This window comes from Phyllostomus discolor, chromosome 11 (genome assembly GCF_004126475.2).
Source record: "Phyllostomus discolor isolate MPI-MPIP mPhyDis1 chromosome 11, mPhyDis1.pri.v3, whole genome shotgun sequence".
Classification (NCBI taxonomy): domain Eukaryota; kingdom Metazoa; phylum Chordata; class Mammalia; order Chiroptera; family Phyllostomidae; genus Phyllostomus; species Phyllostomus discolor.
The window spans coordinates 44,206,858-44,230,037 of record NC_040913.2 but is presented as its reverse complement, the minus strand read 5'-3'; the positions used below and the strand labels follow the sequence as shown (position 1 = coordinate 44,230,037).

At 34.1% G+C, this 23,180-nt stretch overlaps 1 protein-coding gene, 1 long non-coding RNA gene and 1 other non-coding gene across 6 annotated transcripts in view; 2 read left to right on the top strand and 1 right to left on the bottom strand.

Annotated features, from left to right (window-relative positions):
- Positions 1–23,180, bottom strand: part of DNAJC15 (DnaJ heat shock protein family (Hsp40) member C15) — an 83,989-nt gene that overhangs the window by 7,083 nt on the left and 53,726 nt on the right. For 2 of the 4 annotated variants that reach the window (XM_028526561.2, XM_036011331.1), the window contains exon 5: positions 21,497–21,567. The exons of 1 other annotated variant lie outside the window; for it this stretch is intronic. In XM_028526561.2, coding sequence (XP_028382362.1) covers positions 21,497–21,567 — 71 coding nt within the window. Of the gene's footprint in view, positions 1–19,976; positions 20,001–21,496; positions 21,568–23,180 lie in introns of those variants that run through there. One more of the 4 variants, XM_036011332.1, reaches the window with a different exon arrangement.
- Positions 4,504–4,610, top strand: LOC114508986. The gene has a single exon (XR_003685563.1). It is a non-coding gene; the product is annotated as a U6 spliceosomal RNA (small nuclear RNA).
- Positions 7,006–7,773, top strand: LOC118497350. Its single transcript, XR_004899876.1, has 2 exons — positions 7,006–7,117; positions 7,258–7,773. It is a non-coding gene; the product is annotated as an uncharacterized LOC118497350 (long non-coding RNA).

Sequence of the window (23,180 nt, the reverse complement as noted above, 5' to 3'; positions counted from 1 at the left end):
CATCAGCTGCGTCTTGCACATGCCCCATCTGGGACTGGGCCCTCAACCCAGGCATGTGCCCTGACCGAGAATCTATCTGGCAATTCTTCACTTCACAGAATGACACCCAACCAACTGAGTCACGCTGGTCTGGGCATATGGTTTCATTTTTAATCTGAGTACTGCCTACATAAGCAGGGTCACTTAGTAACAATTTATTGAGTTGTACTTTTATGAACTTATATTTCAATTTTTAAAAGTTTATTGAAACACTAATATTAGAGATGTGTTGACCTCCTTGTCATTTGAAGACACTACAAATTCATACTGTCTGAAAATCATTGGGATCAGCAAACTTATGATCAAGACCATGATGATGAAGATAATGACCAACCATTTTTCTAAAATAGTATTTCATTTGGTTTTTCCAACCATCCCTTATAGTTGACTCAATTCTTTTGTCATTATATAAAGAAACTGAATCACAAAAAAGTTTAGTAAGAAGCTGCACACGTCTTAATCACTACACCATACAGCCTCTCATTTTGTTACTAGAATTTATTAAGTATGTGATTATGGTAAACCTTTTTTTCTTTCTTCAAACCTGTGATCACATCCCAGATCCTTTTCCTTCTTGAAAGAATTGAAATCATGCCTTGTGATTCATATTTTAAAATACACATTTACCCATTAGATAATAAATATCTTGAACAATCATGTCTTAGATTTTTCTGTATTATCAACACAGCTCTGAGTACACAAATGGGATTCAAGACATGTTTTTGATGATGATAAGAAAAAGTTATTTTCTTCCATCAAGTACCAGCTTCATAGTAGTAAAACCACTCTAGAGACAGAGAAAACAGGTAAAACAAGTGTGTTAGGAGACAGTGCTTTAAAAATAAATGTCTACAAAATATCTATGTAAGAAATACTGGCACAAGAGAAAATAAGTAAACATTCTACAATTAACATTATTTCAAAGTTAGGTATAATTTATTGCTTCAGTACATTTCATAATGAGTATACTAACCTGAGGATTAAGAAGATACGTGTTCCCTTTAAATCCTTTGGTCTTACTTAGGGACATTCCCTAACTCTCATTGAAACTTAATATCTACATTCCAAATCTGTAAGAAAGAAATAAAGTACTGCCATTTGCTGATTATAAGGGTTCTTAAAGGCTACCTACCTTTCTAAAAAGAAAGATGTTACGATCATGTAGAAGCAGATAGGAGTTTGACTTCTAGCATGAGGAGTTCCACTGTTCTGTTCCCCAGAAATTAGTGAAAACTATTAAAAAGCCCCAACTATCTGAAGCCTCAGGAAATGGTCTTAAAAGCAAAAATAAAAAAGAAACATCTATTAAAGAAAACCTATGAACATTTAGTAAAAAAAGTAGGAATCTGTGGTATTTGAACCAGAATGGTTCTTTCCTTCCCCCTGCCCAGCTCAGCTAGGCAGAGGCTCCAACCTGGACTGAAGCAGCCAAGAACACAGAGTTCCCTTTCTATCCAGCTCCAGGAGAGAGGGCTTTATTTCTGGGAGGGGCAAAACCTCCATATTTCTCTTCCTGCCCCCAGCTACCTGATGCTAAAGCTAAGTCTCAGACAAGTGGAATAACGGCTCTACCTTAGGTGTAATTCCCCTAGAATACTGGGACCTCAAGAGCCCTTCTCCCAGTCCATAAGGCATGGTGATTCCATATGAGAAGTACACCAAGAAGACCCCTTCTATCGCACACTTAGCTACTACAGTGGGGGTTCTGCTCAGGAGTAGCTTGCCATAGTTTCCATCCCCAACTCCAGAGCCCTGGCACAGAGATTTTGCCTGTGGAATAAATCTCCCAAAGGAACTGACTTCATTTCAAACAGTGTGAAGGGCACTTTCATAGACAGTTCAAGAATGGTAGAGGTTTTGATAAAAGGCAATTGGAAGGAGATTCATGAATCTACTTAAGATATAGTTTAGACTGTTAACCAGTTCATAGGGGAGAACCAGGGAATAAGGGAGTAGAATAGGAGCCTTCCTGGAGTAAGAACAAATATCAAACACCTCAGAAACTATTCCATCAAAGAAGCTACAGTCTGCTATTATGAGTTTGTAGAGAAATTTATGTCCCATGGCATTGCTGAAAACAACCAAGCAATTGGTCAGGAATTAATGGAGTTTAGCAGTTGGGTGTGATCAAGAAATAAGAGAAAGAGAGTCTGACCACTGTCATCCCAGGGTGACTATGGGCAGACCTAAAGCTATGCCTCCCTGAGAAGCCGTGCAAGAGGCTTGACACTATGGGGGATGACAATGTAGAGTATAGGCTTCACGAAAATAATCCAGCCAGTGCCCAACAAATATTACAAGGTATGCAAAGAAACAGGAAAGTATGACAGTATGACCCACATATACATCTTGAAAAAAGCAATTATCTGTGAGAGTGACCAGGTGTTAAACTTATGGAAAAAGATTTCAAAGTGGCTATTAAACATAAAATAATGGGAAGAAAATCACTAGAGGGGCTCAAGAATAGATCTGAACTTGCATAAGAAAAACTTAATAAACTTGGAGACACAGTGATTGAGATTATGCAAGCCAAAGATCAGAGAGAAAGAAGAATAAAGAAAAAGAGCCTCAGAGAAATGTATGAAACATCATTACCTCTATCAATCTATGTGTAATGGGACTAGCAAAAGGAGAGGAAAGGAGAAGGAAAAAATAAATACATAATGGTTTTTCAAAAACTTTCAAGTTTACTGAAAAACAATAACCCACATATCCAAGAAGCTCAACAAACTCCAAATAGGATGACTAAAAAGGGGCCCCAAAACAGACACATCAGAGTAAAACTATTTTAAAAAAATTACTAATGTTGGTAGGAGAAAATCTGGAAGTAGTATTAAATTAAATAAGGAGGCCATTAGAATGATGTGACTTTAATGCCTTAGTAGTATATATAACCAAAATCTAAGCCTACAAATCCCTCAATATTAAGAAATCAAATCCTGAGAAACACTAATTACAATGAGCAACTAAGCTTTTCCAAACAATGCAAATGCAAATGCTACAGCCTATCAAAAGATTTCCTTGCTTTGCCTTATTTCCTCTTTATAAAAGGCTTTCCCCTAGCTCCTGTCAGTGGAGTGCTCCTAACCATTTCTGATGTGGTACTGCTGAATTTGAATAGATTTTTGTTCATATAAACTCTTAATTTTTTTATCTTCACTGAAGAACATTTTTTTAATTGCTTCCTTTAAAAAACTTTTTAGAGAGAGAAAGGAGGAGGAAGGGAGAGAAACCTCAATCATCTGCCTTCTGTATATACCCAGGCCAGGGATTGACACCCAGAACTAGGACTGGCATCCAGACCGGGAATCATATGTATCAAAAAATAGGTTGCATGCACCCATGCGTGAACCAGAGATTGAACCACAGTCTAGGAATGTGGTCTGACTGCAAATCTAACCTATAACCTTTCAGTTACGGGATGACACTCCAACCATCCGAGCCACACCTGCCAGGGCTTAAAATTTTTTAATATGTCTCAGTTTATCTTTTGACAGTAGAAAGAGAAAAAAAATGTATTACTTATAAAGGAACCCCAATGAGGTTAACACCTAACTTAGCAGAAATAATGAAAGCCATGAAACATTGGGATAACACGTTCAAACTCCTCAAAGAAAAAACTGTCAACCAAGAATTCTGTATCAGCATAGCTGTCATTCAGAAATAAAGGTGAAACAAATACTAACCAAGATAAATAAAAACTGAAAGGATTTGTTGTTAGTAGACCCACTTCAGAAGAAATACTACAGGAAATTATTGAGAAAGTAAGTGGTCTCAGATGGTAATTCAAATTCACACCCACAAAGAGCACTGGTAAAGGCCACCATGTAATTATGAAAGACAATAATTATGCAAAGTTTTCCCCTTTCTTCTCTTGACTGATAGAAACAGCAATTATATATAAAATAATATGTACACAATGCACTGTTGAGTGTATAAGGTAGAAATATATGTACAATATATTTGCTAATAATAGCACAAAGGAGGTAGGTGGGAGTGAAGCTGTTATGAACTAAGGAAATAGGAAATGGCAGAGTATAACAATGCATTCTAATTCTAACAATGCATTATTAGGTTTGTAACATACGTCTAACAATAATACCACAAAAATGGGGAAATGAGAATAGTACTACACAGGAGATATGTTTCTATACATTATTGGAATTAAGCTAGTGTAAACCTGAAGCTGATTCTGATAAATTAAGATAGGCAAACACTGGAGCAATCATTTAAAAAAAGACAAAAACAACAACAATAAAAACCCCCTCAAATATAGGGGAAAATAATTAATGAAATTAATATTCAGTGCAAAACAGAGAATAGAGAAACAAAAATGAACTGAGACACAGAAAACAAAAGCAAACATAAACCCAACTATAACAATATAATAAATTCACATTAAATGTGAATGAATGAATCCAATCAATCAAAAGGCTGTCTGATTAAATTACAAAAACATGATCTGTGCTTGCTTAGGCAGCACATATACTAAAATTAGAATAATACAGAGAAGATTAGCATGACTCATATACAAGGATAAGACACAAATTTGTAATGTATTCCATATTTTTATGATATCCCAAAAGAAACTGAAGAAACAAAAACTTATGGCCTGGGTGTAAATTCATATAAAATAGATATTAATAAAAGTTTTTTAAAAAATTAAAAAGAAACATTATCCAACTATATGCTGTCTACAGGATATAAATTTTGGATTCAAAAACACAGATTAAAATTAAAATGATAGAGGGAGGGAAGAAGATGGCAGAGGAGTAAATAGAAGTCACACTAATCTCCTCCCAGGGCCAATCTGGAATTACAATTCAATTGAGGAGAAACCACCCAGACAAACAAGTGAGCAACAGCAAGGGAGAAGCCTTACAACCTTAGACAGGCAGAAGAATCAGCCTCAGCACAACCTATCTGAACCTGTACAGTAGCACACAAGACATGCTGGGCAGAGTGACCCTCAGTTACCCAGCTGGAAGGAAGGACCCACAAAAGAAAGACCCTACAACAATCAAAACCCAATTATATCCAGAGAACCAACATAAACGGCATAAAGGGCATCCCAAGAACATCTAGTTCAGGTGATTTAAGGAGACTGTACCACTGAATCTCACAGGTCTCCTACCATAGAAGTTCCTACCACAAACACTGGGAGTCAAAACAGATCAATTTAAGAAGCAGACACAAACAAGAAGAATTTCACAAGTAATGGGCAAAGAAAGAACTCCCAATCTAAAGGAAAGGAGGAATCCTTAGAAAGAGTGCTAAATGAAATAGAGACAAGTCAACTATCAGATATTTAGTTCAAAACAATGGTTATAAGGAAGCTCAATGAGCTCACTGAGAATTACCAAAAACTATAGGGGAACTATGAAAAACTTACTGCAAACTCTATCAGCCTAAAAAAGGACACAGAAACAATCAACAAGGGCCAAGAGGAAATGAAGAATACAATTTCTGAACTGAAAAACACAGTAGAAGGAATCAAAAGCAAGCAAGATGAAGCAGAGGACTGAATCAGCGAGCTGGAGGACAAGGTAGAAAAAAAACTTCAAGAAGAGCAAGAAAAGGAAAAAAGACTCAGAAAGAACAAAGAGGGGTTAAGGGAACAGCAGGACAACATGAAACAATAATATCTGTATAATAGGGATACCAGAAAGAGAAGAAGAGGAGCAAGGTATAGAAAACTCATTTGAAAAAGAAATGATGGAAAACTTCCCTAATCTGAAGACAGAAAAAGCCACACAAGTCCAGGAAGCAGAGAAGGTCCCAGTTAAGAGGAACACAAAGTGGCCCACTGCAAGACACATCATAATTACAATGGCAAAATTTAAAGACAAAGAAAGAATGTGAAAGGCAGCAAGGGAGAAAAAGGAAATAACATATAAAGGAGCCCCGATAAGGCCAACAGCTGACTTCTCAACAGAAACATTATAAGCCAGAAGGGACTGGCCAGAAATATCCTAAGAAATGAAAAGCAAAGGCCTGCAACCAAGACTACTCTACCCAGCAAGGCTCTCAATTAATATGGAAGGCAAAATAAGAAGTTCCCCAGACAAAAGAAGGCTAAACTAATACACCTCCACCAAACCAGCATTGCAAGATATGCTGAAGGGACTGCTTTAAGAGGAAGAAAAAGAGTGAGAGAGAGAGGAACACAGGTATGAAGGGAGTAAAATGACAATGAATAAGAACTTATCAATAATAACCTTAAATGCAAATGGATTAAATGCTCCAATCAAAAGACACACAGTAGCTAAATGGATAAGAAAACATGACCCACACATATGCTGCCTACAGGAGACCCACCTCAGAACAAAAGACCTACACAGACCTGAAAATGAAGGGCTGGAAAAAAATATGCCAAGCAAATGGACAGGAAAAAAAGCCAGGGTAGCAATACTTATATTAGATAAAACATACCTCAAAACAAAGTGCATAAAAAAAGACACAGAAGGACATTTCATAATACTCAAGGGAAGAATCCATCAAGAAGACATAAATATTCTAAACATGTATGCACCCAACATAGGAGCACCCAAATATATAAGAAACATCTTGGAGGACTTCAAGAAAAACACAGATAGCAATACACTTATACTATGAGATTTTAACACCCCACATCAACAATGGATAGATCTTCCAAACAAAATGTAAACAATGATATTGTGAACTGAACGATGCCCTAGATAAAATGGACTTAACTGATAAATATATATATATATATATTTAATCAGCAAAACAAGAAAGGAAAATACAACCAGAGATGTTGAAATAAAGAACAAACTGAAAGTAACTAGAGAGGAGAGGGAGATAATGGGGAAAGAAGGGATAGGGTTGTCAAGGAACATGTATAAAAGACCCATGAACAAAGACAGAGGGGAAGTATGGAAGGTGGGATGGGGGAAAGTGGTAGTATGAAAATGGAGACAACTCTATTTGAACAAGAATAAAAAAATGATAAAAAATAAAGTAAAAGGATAGAAAAGTGTATATTATGAAAAGGGAAACCAAAAAAAGCTAGAGGGGCTATACTTATGAGACAAAGTAGACTTTGAAACAAAAAAAAGTTACTAGAGACAAAAAAATTGAATGATAAAAGGGCCGATTCATTAAGATGATATAACAATTGTAAACATACATGTGCCTAACAACAGAACATCAACATATAAGAAATAAAAACAAAAATAAAGAAGATAATTCAATAAGTTAATGCCCCACTTTCAATAACAGATAGAACTAGACATGAGATGAGTAAGTAAATGGAAGACTTGAACAACACTTTAAATCACTAGACATAACAGACATTTATTGAACATTCCACCCAACAACAGAATATAGATTCTTCTCAAGTATGCATGGAACGTTTTCCAGGACAGACTATGTGCTAGGCCAAAAACAACCATAAATAAATTAAAAGGATAAAAATATTACATTATGTTCTCTAATCACATTAGACTAAAATCAGAAATCAATAACAAGAAAAATCTGGGAAACAAATATGTATGTGGAAATTAAGCAACATATTCTTGAATAATAAATGAATTAAAAGGGAAAAAATAAAAAAGGAAATTAGAAAATACTTTGAGAGAAATAGAGATACAACATTCCCAAACTTATGGGGCACAGCTAAAACAGTACTTAGAGGTCAATTACAGTGTAAATGTCTGTGTTAAGGAAGAGCAAACATCTCAAATCAATATTCTAAACTTCAAAATCAGGACATTAAAAAAAAGAACAAACTAAACCTAAAGTAAGTAAAAGGAAACAGTAAAGATTAAAACATAAATTAATAAAAGAGACTAGAAAAACAATAGAGAAAATCAATGAAACCAAAAGCTGGTTCTTTGAAAAGAAGCTTTTAAAACCTGATCAGCAATACAAACCTTAGCTTGTCTGACAAAGATAAAAAAGAACAGATCAAAATTACTAGAATCAGAAATCAAAAACAGGACATTGCTACCAATCTTACAGAAATTAAAAAGATTATAAAAAATACTATGACTAATTGTATTTCAAAAAATTAGATAACAAAGATAAAATGGACAAACTCAATTAAAGATACAAATTACTGAAAATGACTCAAGAGAGAAATCATCTATATAGACCTATAACAAGTAAAGAGACTGAATCAGTAATCAAAAACTATTCACAAAGAAAAGCCCAGAACTAGATGATTTATAGAAGAAGAAGGAATACTTCCTAACTCATTTTATGAGGCCCATATTATCTTGGTATCAAAACCAGACAAAGACAACTGTAGAAAACTACAGACCAGTCTATTTCTTATGAATATGAATGCAAAAAAACTCAAGAAAATACTAGCAAACTGAATCTAGCAACATATAAAAAGTTATACACCATGACCAAGTGGGATTTATCCTAGGGATGAAAGGTTAGTTTAATTGCCAAATATCAATTAATGTAATCCATTACATTAACAGAATAAAAGCAAGAATTACATAATGACTTTAATAAATACATAGAAAGTATCTGATAAAATTTAATACCTCTGCATGATAAAAATAATCAACAAACTAGAATTAGACGGGAACTTCCTAATCCAATAAAGACGGGATGCATTTCCCTACGATCAGAAAGAAGACAAGATGTCTGTTCTTGTAACTTCTATTCAACATTGTACAGGAGGTCCTTGCCAGGGTAATTAGGTAATAAAAAGAATAAAAAGACATCCAGATTTAAATAAAGAACTGAAACTATCTCTATTCACAGATAATGGGATCTTATACATACAGAAAATCCTAATGAACCCACTAAAAGTAACTGGAAGTAATAAGTCCATCAAGGTTGATTATAGAAAACTCAGTGATATTCCTAAACATTTGCAATAGCCTCATCCCCCCAAAATTAAAAAAGTAATTTTGTCCATAATAGCATCAAATAGAATAAAATACTTAAGAATAAATTTAAAGGCAAAACTTATATTCTTAGAACTATAAAACATTGTTGAAAGAAATTGACGCTCTAAATAAAGGAGAAAACATCACATGACTCATGGAGCAACAACACTCCCTAAACTAAATTACAGATTTAACACAATCTCTTGGAATTCCAGCTGCCCTTGAGAAAATCGACAAGCTAATCCTAAAATTCTAAAAAGCTTATATAATTGCAAGAGATCCAGAATAGCCCAAATAATCCTACAAAGAAGAATAAACTAGGTCTCACACTTCATGAAATTAAAAGATTAAAAAGCAAAAGTCATCAAGACTTTGATACCGGCACAAGGACAGACATATAAATTGATGAAACAGAACTGAGAATTTGGAGACAGGGATGAGGGTTAATAACTAAAGGACACGAGGTTTCTTTTGGAGGTGATGAAAATCTTCCAAAATTGTCATAGCTGCACTTAAACATACCAAAAACTACTGAATTGTACAACATAAATGGATTAACTGTATGGTACATAAATTGTATCTCAATATGGCTTAAAAATATCAAGTAGAGATAGAAGGATCTGAAGAATACTTTGAGTCTGATTTAGTTTATCAGATTACTAGAGAATCATAAAAACCTAGAGCTGGAAGGGTCTTAAAGGTTTCTACATATTACTACGTAAGTATCTCCTATGACATCTCTAACAAATTGCCCTCCGGCAGTTTCCTATCTCAAATTACCTTCACTGCTGTGCCTGAACATCACTTTTTCCACTGCTGCAGCTTCAGTATTTAGAACAGGGCCTTGCTTCCAGAAGGTACTCATATTTACTAGCTGATTGATGTGAAGGGAAACTAAGGTAGGTCCAACTATAAGAACAGCCACCTTAACAGAAGTCCAATCTTTGCTGCTCATAGTTGCTTCTCTGTGAACATAATCCTGCCCCCACAAAGGCATAGAAGAGAGACTTCATATATATAGGTCACATTTTAAGTATTAGATGTTACATAGAACTCCTCTAATTTTCTTACTATAGCAAGGTTTCTTGTTCTTATTGCTTTGGCCAAAAACCTAAGAATCCTTCCTCATTTTTCCTCACTCTTCATCCATCAGCTTTCCTGAATTAGGCCATTCTTCACCTCCTTAATTACAAAACCCTAGTATCAACCAGTATTCTTGGGTTACAATTTTCTGTTCTAATTTCTGTGCTTTCGCTGTTTACTCTCTATTTTCTCTATAGCTGCCAAAGTGGTCTTTCTAATATTGTAAAGCAGATAATATAATTTCCGTAACATCTACAAAATAAAAGCCAAAGTTCTTAGCATACCTCGCAAGCTGCTCCAGCATTTGGCCCTGGGCATCCTCTCCAATCATATTTCCTACCACTCTTCCCCTTGCTCACTATGCTCTAGCACATCTCCTTACAATTCCAGACACACAAAATATGTTCTCATCTTCAAGACCTTCACACTTGACTTTCCTTCTGCTTGAGATACCTTTTCTTGATATTTTTGTGACTTACTCCCTCAGGCCTCTGTTCCAATATTATCTCCTTGCAGAGAATTTCTAAGATGGCTACAAACTGACACTGCAACTGCCTCCCCTTCAGCTGCCAATCTCTATCCTCCCTACTCTGCTTATTTTTATTAAAAGTACTTATCATCATGGGACATTTCCTATATCACCCTTTTCAGTATAACTACCCCAAAACTTAGTGATGAAAAACATTTTTTATTCTCACTACTCTGTGGACTAGCTGGTGGTTCTTCTGAGCTGCGTCAGGTCAACTAGGGCTGGATGGTCCAGGTGGCCTCACTGGGACCTCAGCTGGGATGGCTAGGCCTCTCTCTCTCTGCTCAGTCTTTAATCCTTCAGGAGGTGAGCCTGGTCTTCTTCACCTGGTCTCTGGGTTTTCTGAGAGTAAAAGCTAAAGCTTTTTCAGGCCTAGGCTCTGAATTCACACAATATCACTTCTGTTGTATTCTACTGGTCAAAGCAAGTGACAAGGCCAGTCTAAATATAAAAGGTGAGGAATGCACCACCTCTTCATGAGAGTTGCTGTGAAGAATTGTGGCCATTTTCAATTTATTGAATTACTACCTATTATCTGTCTCCTAGTGGAATACAAGATCCATGAAGAGGATGTATTTGCTTTCTTCTTCATGTTAGTACACACTGCCTGGCTTGCATTAGGTACTAACTATCTGCTGAATGAATGACTCACTACTCATATGACACTGCTTCCAGCTGTTCATCATCCTGTTTGGTTTCCTCTGAATACTACTCAGTTTGTCAGTGTCCTTCACAATTTGGCACCCAAAAAGGAAACAAAATTCTAGATAAGGTCTAACTCCCTAGTTCAGCATAGCTGTGTAATAAATATTAGTTAATGAATGATGACAAGCAGAAAAAAGTGGTAATGTACAGTCCTATAATACAGATACTGTGGGTTCTCAACAGGCCATCAGACTGCACTCACTTATTTTTAGCAGCTTTTTTTTAAAAGATTTTATTTATTTATTTTTTTTAGAGAGGGAAGGGAGGGAAGGAGGGAGAGAGAGAGAGAGAGAGAAACATCAATGTGCGGTTGCTGGGGGTTATGGCCTGCAACCCAGGAATGTACCCTGGCTGGGAATCGAACCTGGGACACTTTGGTTCCCAGCCCGTGCTCAATCCACAGAGCTACGCCAGCCAGGGCTTTATTTTTGGCAGCTTTTACACTGTTGAATCTTATAGGCTTTGAGATCAAACACACCCTCCAAGGATCTTTTCCATGATAAACACTGGCAAGTTTCTGTCCTATATTCACACAATAGACTTTTAGGACCTAAAATAACATTGTATTTATCTCTGTTCAAGTTTTTCATGTTTTTTTTATCCCTCTTTAATTTAAATTTAATTTCTTCTACTGAGCAATTTAGTTGATCATTTCTATTGACACATAAACATGCTTGAAAGTATTCAATAAGTTTCCATATTAAAGCATATTTTCAAAGTAAACAATAAAAGAAAGCAAAAACATTTTATCCTTTAATGTCATATCCCCCTCCTCCAGCTACTAACATATTTCCTTCCTTCCCACAAAACTCAGAAAAGTTGTCTATAAGAGCTAACTCAAATTCCTTATCTTCCTTTCACTCCTCAACACCCTACCAAGTACAATTGGTTTTAGAGTCATCAAAATCTACCAATGTTGCAAAACTACTATGAGTCCTCCTCTTTGTCCTCATCTTAACCTTTCACAGCAGCACAGCACAGTTGATCATGATTGCCTTAAATATAGTCCTGTCTTGCCTTACATGGCACCATTCTCTCCATTTTCCGCTCTACACATTATTTGTTTTTAGATTTTGTTTTGCAAAATACGAATTTTTGTCAAGATTGTGATATTTATATTAATATGTAGCAAGATTAATATTTTTAAATGAGGCAATATCTTTAAAACTTTCTAGTTTTAATTTCTACTATTATAAATTTTGATAGACATAATCCACATAAAGTCATTTTGTGTCTGAGACCAAAAAGTTTGAATACTATTCCTTTCATAAAAAATGACAGTCAAAAAAATCAAATCAACAAACCAACAAAAACCAAACTGATAGATACAGAGCAAAACAGTGGTTGCCAGAGGGGAAGGAGGTGGGAAAAAGACAAAGATTGTAAAGGAGGTCAAATATACAGCAATGGATGGAAACGAGACTTCAGGTGGTAAGCACGCAATTGAGTACACAAATGTCTTATCAGAATGTTATACACCTGAAATTTATATAATATTATAAACCAATATTAGCCCAATAAATTTAACTCAAAATTAATTTGCATACACAAAGAAGACCTGACAACTAAAAGGGGAAAAATGCAACGGAAAGAGAAACAGAGATGAGCCAAATATCACAGGTATCAGACAAGGGCTCTCAAATAACTATGAGTAATATATTCAAGAAAACAGAGTAAAAATAGAAAAGATAAATAAACATATAGACATTTCAAAAAGATTTAGATTCCATAAAAAAGAACTGGCAATTTTTCAAAAATAATTATGAAATTAAAAAATATATAGGTTTAAGAGCAGATTAGACACTTTTGTAAAATGACAAACTGAAAAACTTAACTAAATATATCTATATAAAAAATTATGAAAATACCTAAGACAGCATAAAAGGCATACGAGACACAGTGGAAAAGGTGGGAACCAAAAATGCATGAAATTTGAGCTTCAGGAGAAGAAAAAAGAGGCAATATTTAAACAGATTATAAATAATGGAGCAGAAACCTCAAAAACTGATGAAAGATCATTCCATAGATTCAAGAAGCTCTATAAATCCAAGAAGGATGTGTGCAGAGAAACCTACACCAAGTTGTATCACAACACAATTGCTGAAAATCAGAGAAAAATCTTAAAGGCATTCTAAAGTCTCAGCATTGCCTGAGGAGTGGCTAAAGCAACATTTTATTTTAGACTGTTTTAAGTCAAAAAAGTATGTTCTATTCTTTAATCATTATGAAATAGTTCTTAAAGTTTATCAAGTTACTAAAAGAAAAAGATAAACAGTTTTTTATATAATTTTCAATGAACCAAAAGAAGAAAAAGAAATATAAACAGGTAAGACAAATGGTAACATGCTATATCCAGATATCAATAAGTACACTACATATAAAAATTAAGTACTTGTATTAACAGTCTAAAATTATCACTCATTAAAAGAACATATAATCCAACCACATGGTGCTTAAAAGAGACAAACTTCAAACTTCAAAAATAAAGTACAAAAAGACTGAAAAAGAAAAGACAGAAAAAGATACCATGTAAACACAAACCTAAAGAAACCTAATGTGCCTATAAATAACTTGAGGTACATCAGACTTTATGGCAAAAAGTATTACTAGATATAAAGAAGGATATTTAAAAATGAGGGGTCAATCAAAAGGAAATATAATATTCTAATTTATTTGCTCCCAAATTATACTGTTACAATCAGAAAAAGAAAACCAGAACTAAATGGAGAAATAGATAAATCCACCATCATAGCAGGTAAACAAGAAATCAGTAAGAATATATAGGAAACCTGGTCAACACAATAAACTATACCTTACATATTTAGAATATTGCATCCAAGAGTTACAGAAGATACATTCTGCTCACAGACTATTTACCAAAATTGACTATATGCTGGAACATAAAGGTACAACAAATTTCAAAGAACTGAAATCAGTATATTCTTTTCTCAAATGCAATTAAGAAATAAGTCAATAATATAGAGAAAACTAGAAAATCTTCAATTGCCAGGAAATTTGGCAATACATGTAAAATAATATGGGCCAAAGAAAAAAATCATAATGGAAATTACAGCATTATGAGCTGAATAACTGAAACAAATGATGTCAGTATTCATTTTTAAAGATTAGAAAAAGAAAAGCAAGTTAAACACAAAGATAGTAGAAGAGATAACAAAAATAATAATATAAAGAATTAACTTACAAATGGACTATAACAAATTAGATGCAAATACATTGTAAAAATACATTGACCTCTAGTAAGACTTGCCAAGAAAAAAAGAATACAAATTAATAAATTACCAATATTAGGAATGAAAAAGTAGTGAACACTATAGCAACTACAGATATTTATAAAGTAATGAAAGGATATTAAGAACAAGTTTATGCCAATTAACCTAAAATTTTATGTGAAATGGACAAATTCCTGGGAAAAAATTAACCAAAGCTAAAATAAGGAAAAACAAAAAATCTGAAGAGATGTATATCTTTTAAATAAATTGAGTCTATAATTTTAAACTTTCTGCAAAGAAGTCTCGAAGCCCAGATGGTTTCACTGGTGAATTCTTACAAATATTAAATAACATGTTGTACAAATTTATTTAAGAAATAAAGGAAAACACTGCCTACCTCCTTTTAAGACTCTAGAGTAACCTTGACAACAAAATCTATCCACTTTTCAAAACAGCAAAATTGCAGGCTAATTTTTCTTATTATACAGAGACATATTTTAATTCCTTTAAATTAGTAAGTACTTTTCAATGCCCTGTTTTAGAAATCTTTGCCTATTCTATGTTTTTTTGTTGTTGTTTTTTAAGAACAGCATTATTGTTTTATTTTTCCCAGTTAGGTTAAAGTCCATTAAGAATTAATTTTCCAATCAGTGTGAGATAGGGTCAAGATTTAATTTCTCTATATCACCACATGGTGCCATTGCTTTTATTATTGCGAAGGCACCAGTACTTTTACCTGCTGATGCTTTTGCGCCAATAGTGCAAAATGTCAACAGAATAAAAGGACAATTGTTTTCACCTCACAGAGTTCCTAAAAGGGTCTCAGGAACCCCTGGTTGTCCACGGAGCACACTTTGTTATGGCTTCTATATACCAATGAGAATGAACAAACTATTGTTCCATATTACAACAGGAGGAATCTCACAAGAATAATACTGACTAAAAGCACCCAAATACAAACAACTACATGCATTTAAGAGGCAAAACTAGTCTATGATGATATAAATCAAGACAGTGGTTGCTTTTAAGGGTATGGTAGACTGGGAGTAATCTTGAGGGGGTTTTAGAGGTGTGGTGATGTTCTAGTTCTTGATCTGGGAGCTGGTTATACAAGTATATTTGTAAAAATTTGCTAAGATATATACTTATGATTTGTACAATGTTCTACCTGTACACATTTCAATATAAAATATAATTAAGAATAAGATGGGTCCTACACTTACCAGAGGAATCACTTTGTGAGTTATATAAATGTCTAACCACCTGAAACTAATATAATATTGAATGTTAGCTGTAATTTAAAAGTAACTTTTAAAAAATCTTCTAATACAATACTGAATATAAACTGTAACTGAAAAATAAAATTAAAAAATGAAGTGACAAGATAGCAAAAAAGTCAAGATTGTGAGAAAAGTGATTATTTAAAAATTAAATTAAATTATATCACTCCAAAGCTGAAAGTAACTTCTTAGACTAAGTCCAAATGTTATACAGAACTTATAGCATTTCATTATCATAAAATATACCTACAGTTTTTGAAATCTGGGTACCACCTCATGTCATACTACCTCTTCCCTTGCTTATTATACCCCTATCCCACTATTTGTTCTAAAGATTCATTCATTCATTCATTCATTCATTCATTTATAGAAAGAGGGTAAGGGAGGGAAAAAGAGAGGGAAACATCAATAGGTTGTCTCTCACACATGCCCGAACTGGGGACTAAACCTGCAACGCAGGCATGTGCCCTGAGAATTGGACCAGCAACCTCTTTCTCACTTTGCAATGCTCAACCAACTGAACCACACCAGTCAGGCCTTCCACTGTTTGGTTTTTTTTTCCCAAGTCTTTAGGCACCCTAAATTCCTTCCTCCCATAAAGCCTTCACACATGCTAATGCCTTGACTTTCCAACCACTACAACACAACTAGTTTCTTTTCATCCTTTAGGGTTCCTCAGAGAAGCCTTCCCAAAATCACCTTATGTAAAGCTGCCTCTTTCCCATAATCTGTATCTCGGTCCACTGTACCCTTTATTGCACTTACAACTTGAAATAGGCTTACTTGTTCTTTGTCTGTCCCTCCATTAGAATTTATGTTCAATGTGAACAAGAATCTAGTTAACTTGTTTTACAGTCAAAGTCCCAAGATTTAGTACAATGTCTGGTGCACTGTAGAAGTTGAATAAATAATCTGAATGAATAAAAGAATAGTTCCAAAAAGTCTTTTAAAATTTTGATATGATCATTCTGTATTAGCTATCACTCACAAATTCTTTTTTTGTCTATAAATTTTATTTGTATACCTCCTTTTTAACCATTTGCTTATTCATTCACTTTTGAAAAAAGACATTGGTAGTATACTAAATGTCAGCCACACAGGTTATAAATGGAATAAGTCATGTTCTTTACTCCTAAACATCTTACCCTTTATTAAGGAAAAATCAATGTGATAAGATAAAATGATCTTTTTATCAAAAGAAATAATGAGCCTTGGCTGGTGTGGCTCAGAGGATTGAGCGCCAGCCTGTGAACCAAAGGGTTCCTGGTTCAATTCCCAGTCAGGGCATGTGCCTGGGTTACAGGCCAGGTCCCCAGTGGGGGGCATGTGATGTGTAACCACACACTGATGTTTCCCTCTTTCTCTTTCTCCCTCCCTTTCCTTCTCTCTAAAATGAATAAATAAAATCTTTAAAAAAATAATGAACTCAAATACAATGCCTTCAATCTAATTAACATATTGCAATGAAGGGAAAGATGACCCACTGAAAGAAATAAAAGACTACTCATCTATCAAAAGACAAAATTGAGCTAATTATGTATCACTTTTTCTTAGTGAATCCATTTTGACTCTTGGTGATCCTTTTTTCTAAATGTTTACAATTTATTTTTTAAGTGTAATATACTGCAATAAATTATAATATATTATACCAGGTCTTCATGTCAAATTTAGCTTCTTTTATAATGAGAGTAATCAGGGAAAATCCATTCTACAGTATGATTACTTTGATTTATTTTTAATCTCAATATTTAATCTTATTTTGATTTAAATACTGTTAAAGAAGAGTAAGAATATTATGTTTATTGAAAGGGGAAAAAGACTGAGAGTAGGCAGGCAGATATTAGCAGAATGAAAGGAAGAAGTTTTTGGTAGTTAGAGCTGCCTACCAGTGTTTTGCCTTGCAAACAGGGAGCTCTCCATCCCTAGAAATCTTTAAGGACAGCTATCCAGCCATATTTACCAGGACAGCAGAAACAATCTTGATTTAGGAGGAAGTACTGATTTAGATCAGTGTCTCTCAAACTATGGTGAAGAAGCAAAAAAACCCCAAAATTTCCAACTCTTTAGTAGACCAATTTACAAAATAAAAATGTATCACACATTTAGATGTCATGGCAATGTCAAACTGCTACAAATTTTTCTAAGTCAATGATTTTCCACTTTTTTTATCTTGTGGCAAACATAAACTAATTACTAAAATTCTGTGGCACACCCAAAAATATATTTTTGCCAACCTGACAAAAAATAAGTATAATTTTGATTTACAAAATAGTAATAACAATAGTAATTACCAACTTTTTGGCTCCAAAGTGATTTTTTAAAATATCAGGTGCTTAGATCTTCATATAATACAGTAAAAAAAAAAAAAAAGGTTCTTGCACTACCTCTTTTACTGCATTCAACTTTTATAAAATGAAATAGCACAATTTCCCTTTTTTACCAAAACACATATGAATGCTCATTTAAAATTTACAAAAAATTTTATTTTAAGCCATTTCTCACACATAATTCTCTAGGGTCACTTTCTTTGCACAAGCTGATAATGAAATCTGTAATAAATCATGGTTGAACACACAATTAAAGTTCTTTCTTTTATCAGCAGGTAGCAAAACCAACAGAAAAGTAACTTTGGGGTGGGGTAAAGGTGGTAGACCACATTAATTTCAGAAACATTGGGTGGATGATTTAAGTTTTTGGAATCACCTATAACAGTGTTGATTTGGCCAAAGCAAACATGGTGAAAAATTATAAAAAGAGGCAGAATTAAGAGCTGGCCATTCTCATGGACCTACAGGATAGTATGCTAAGTAAAATAACAGACAGAGACAAATACCATATATTTCACTTATATGTTAAATTGAAAGAACAAAGTAAACAAATAAAACAGGAACGAACTGAGATATAGAGAACAAAATGATGGTTGCCAGATAGTGGGAGGGAGTCTGAGGAGCTGAATGAAAAGAGTATAGGGATTAAGAAGTACAAATTGGCAGTTATAAAGGAGTCACAGGATATCAAATACAGCATGGGAAATATAATCAATAATATTATAATAACTATGCATGGTGCCACGTAGGTACTAGAATTATCAGGGGTACCACTTCATAAGTTATATAAATGTCTAACCATTATGTTATATACCTGAAACTAATATAATATTGAATGTCAACTGCATTTGTAAAATTTAAAACAAATTTTTAAAAAGTTGGCCATTCTCATACTTCCCCAAATGCTCTTGGCTTTCTTTCCAAGGAAAATCAGACATATTTTTGTTAAAAATCGGTTATCTTCTTTCCATTAAAAACAAAACAAAATGAAACAAACTTCCTTCTTAAGAGACAATTTATAGATTTCTAAGCTGTCATCTCCCAACACTATTATATATGAGTTCTTTCCCTGCAGTAGTGCCAACATTCCTTAATTCCCCATGCTTTCACTAGAGCAGGAATTCTTAAGTATGAGTATACAAAAAGATTTTAGGAAGTTAAGTTTAGGAAGTTTGTGAACTCTCTGAAAATTCAAATATTTTAAATTTTGAGTGGATAAGCAATTTATATGGATAAAATTTCCACAGTTCCCAACACATTCTTAGAGGGAACAATAATCTATAAAAGTTAAAAGCATTTTTATTAAATGAAAAATGTGATCTGAATAGAAATATAGGGTATAGGTTCTTTATTAATTAAATAGGCATATAAAGATATTATATTACCTCATATATATCAAAAAGAGCTTTAGAAATAAATTCCTTCAGTTTATAGATGATAAAACTGACATTCGGAGATGTTAAGGAGAGTGGCCAGGCCCTTGCTAACTAGAAGACAGGAGCCAGAGAAAACTGCTGGCCGCCTGCTTCCAGGTCTGCACCCACCCTCACACCCTGCTACCCACATGGGGACAGACAGGAGGATAATAGTAAGCACACTGCCGTCAGTCAACGATCCTCCTCTGCTATGTATACAATCTCAGAATAAATCAGGTTGTTAATTATTTAAACACTACTGGCTCATAAGACATATAAACATTTTCTTTTTTTTTACTGAAGATACCTAAAAATACATATTCTCTTAGACACATTAGAACTCGCTTCCTTGCCAGCAGGCACAATCGATAACCTGTCAGTCATCTAAAAGACATGAGTATTTGATCCCACTGCAATCAATAAGAGCAGGGCGTACACCAGGCCTGGAAGGGGCAGCAGATGTTTAGGAGACAGAAGGCTTCAAGGAGGCACTTAAACATGTTTCTTTCTGAGGCAATTACTCTGAAAGCCCACAATACAAAGTTAATTAGCTGAGTGTATCTTTCAGTTAACTGTTGAAGTTGTTTAGAAATTTTAAGGAAAAACTCATTTAAAAGGTGATTCCCTTGTTTATTCACACTAAAAAACAACAAGTTCAAAAACCAAAGGAGATAACGGTTAGTAAAAAGAATTGTTATAGTAATTAAGTGATAAAATTGAAAAAAAGTTTCATTTTGTTGTCAGTTAAGATGGGTATGAATTCAAATCTTGTTTTAAATTTTTTCAAAATAATTATAAAACAAAAATCTATAAATAAGAATCCAAGGGACACTTACCTCTCCCCCCCCCCGCCCCCACCACCTTAACTTCTGAAATACAGCACAACTTTCTACCATCTGTTATTTTAGAGCAGAAACAGTAAGGAACATATGGGCTTTCTCTCTCAAGCAGCTGTAGTGTAGTTAAAGTTATAATAATTGTCTTTCTGTAAAATACATTTCATTAAAAACCTGGCCAGTTAAAAATAAATGGCTCAGCCTCAGAGCCTTCCAGAATAACATTAAGACATTCAGAATCTTCGATGACATACTATATTCGGAGATTTGGAGAACAGCCTCTAAATCTTGTGCTTCTCTATTTAAGCTTAAATAAATATAATTCATGGTGCACAATCAGTTTTTTTTTAATTTTTATTTTTGATCAGTTAGTTGTCCCCATTGCTCACCACAACCCAGCCTCCCCAATTCTCACACAGTCAATCCCTGCCCCCCTCTTGTCTGTGCCCATGAGTACTCTATTCATGTTCCTTTGTTTGCCCCTTCCCCTTCTTTCACCTGTTATTCCCTTCCCCTCTCCCCTCTGGTTACTGCCAGTTTGTTCTTTATTTCAATGCCTCTGGTTATATTTTGCTTGCTTCTTTGTTTTGTTGATTAGGATACACTTATAGGTGAGATCATACGGCATTTGTCTTTCACTGCCTGGCTTATTTCACTTAGCATAATACTCTCCAGTTCCATCCATGCTGTTGCAAAGGATAGGAGCTCCTTTTCTTTCTGCTGTGTAGAATTCCATTGTGTAAATGTACCATAGTTTTTTGATCCACTCATTTGCTGATGGGCACTTAGATTGCTTCCAGCACTGGGCTATTGTAAATTGTGGTGCTATGAACATAGGGGTGCATAGGCTCTTTTGAATTGGTGATTCAGTATTCTTAAGGTACAGTAGTGGGACTGTAGTTTCTCAGTCAAAAATCCAGCAACCCCAAATAAGGGTGAGGTACTCCCATATAAAAGTCAGTAACTAAGTTCTTAAAAGCTGATAATATAAATCTACCACTGCTGTGGGTCACACACTGAACTTCAACCTAAAGCCTCATTTGTTATAAGAAAACATCACAATACATTGGCATATGTACTTTCATTTCAACTACGAATCATTTATCATGAGTTTAAGTAAACTGAAAGCAACTCAGAGTAGATTCTGAACCATATATTAGGAAAAATAAGAATTTCACTTACCTTTATCGGGGTGATTCAGAATCATGATTCTTCTGTGAGCGGTTCGAATCTTGGCCTTAGTAGCAGATGGGCTGTACAAAGAAATAAAGAGCTTATAATAAATTATATCAAATGCAGATTATAAATTAATGGTTTATATGGGTTTCAAGAAATTAAAAACTAATGAGAATTTCACCATCTTGTGGATAAATATGAAATTACAGCCTATCACTTAATTCTAGTAACCACCAAAATGAATCACTGATTATTCAATGCTGCATGTATTTTTCTTCAGTCCTTTGTAATATCAGTCTTTATTTTCAATCAATTTAAAAAAATAAAACAATACAGAGGGTAGGAGAGTCATAGTTTATAGATTATACTGTAAGTTTCAAAACTTATGCTTCAAATTATTTGGGGGGAAAGTCAGTATATAGAGTTTAGCAGACAGGTTCTTGGGCTCCAGAGCTACTCCACTGCTGTGTTTTAATCCCACTGCCATGTAGAATGGTAACCTTTATCAATCTGTCAACCTCCCTATGCTTCAGTTTCCCCATTATACACCACAGTTAGGAAAGACATATTCCTAATAGAGTAACTGCAGGTATTAAATTAGTTAATGTCAACAAAGTGCTAACAGTACCTGTTGTATAACCAGTATTCCCTAATAGTCAGTTAGCTCTATTATTATTATTACTATTTTTTTCAATAGAGCATCTCAGTATTTCATAACTTATAATTAATTTAACTTTGTAAGAATACTATAGAAAAAGCTTGTCTGCTAGAATCTATGCTCTAAACAAAAATTTTAAAAAGTTAAATAAACCTAAAACTACATTGGTAAAACCTAATTTATCTAGTATTAGAAATGCTTCTCATTAGTACATTTTTAGGCAAATAAAAAAATACAGTAACACTAACAACAAAATCTTAGTATTGCTACTTAGATCTTATTTAAAGTACTGAGCTTATCTGGGCCTCAAATGGAAATAACTGTACCTCACAAAGTTTGGAGTGGTTTGTGAAGCTCAACAAAATTTAATCTGGATGATTCATGGTGTAGTAGACAAAAGCATGTACTTTTAGAGATAGTCAGATATAGGTTCAGAATCTTGATTCCACCATTCATTAGCCACACAATTAATTTTGCATATTTAAACTCCAAGTTATAATTTTCTCATATGTAAATTGTAAATAATAAAACAACTTCCCAGGATTATTTTAAGGACACATTACATAAGTAAAAAAATTAGTATGACTAATATATAGTGTTCAGAGAATTGTAGTTACTGTGGATATAAAGGATGCTAATAAAAATATATACTTCCTACTTTTAAAGTGGAGTATAAATAACCTAATTTAACATTCCTTGAATGACTCAAAGCATTATCATAACTATTAATTAAGTACAAATAATGGTTACAGTCTGCAGAGGTTTGCTTGCCCTTCTACTAAATGGTCAAATACTACTACTCATTTATGTTTTTCCATCGGTTTTGAACACTGCCTCCCTCACTATCAGCTGTCAATCCTTGATTCTGCCAGTGTTTCAGTCCATTGCCAGTTATTTGCTACTTCTAATCTCCTAGGGTTAAATGACCAAACATGTTAAAATGCACTATCAATTGCTGGAAAAGCATGTAAAATATTTTTCTATGAATAAAATAAATGCCTTGAGTTAAAGAAGAAATCAAAAGAGAAATCA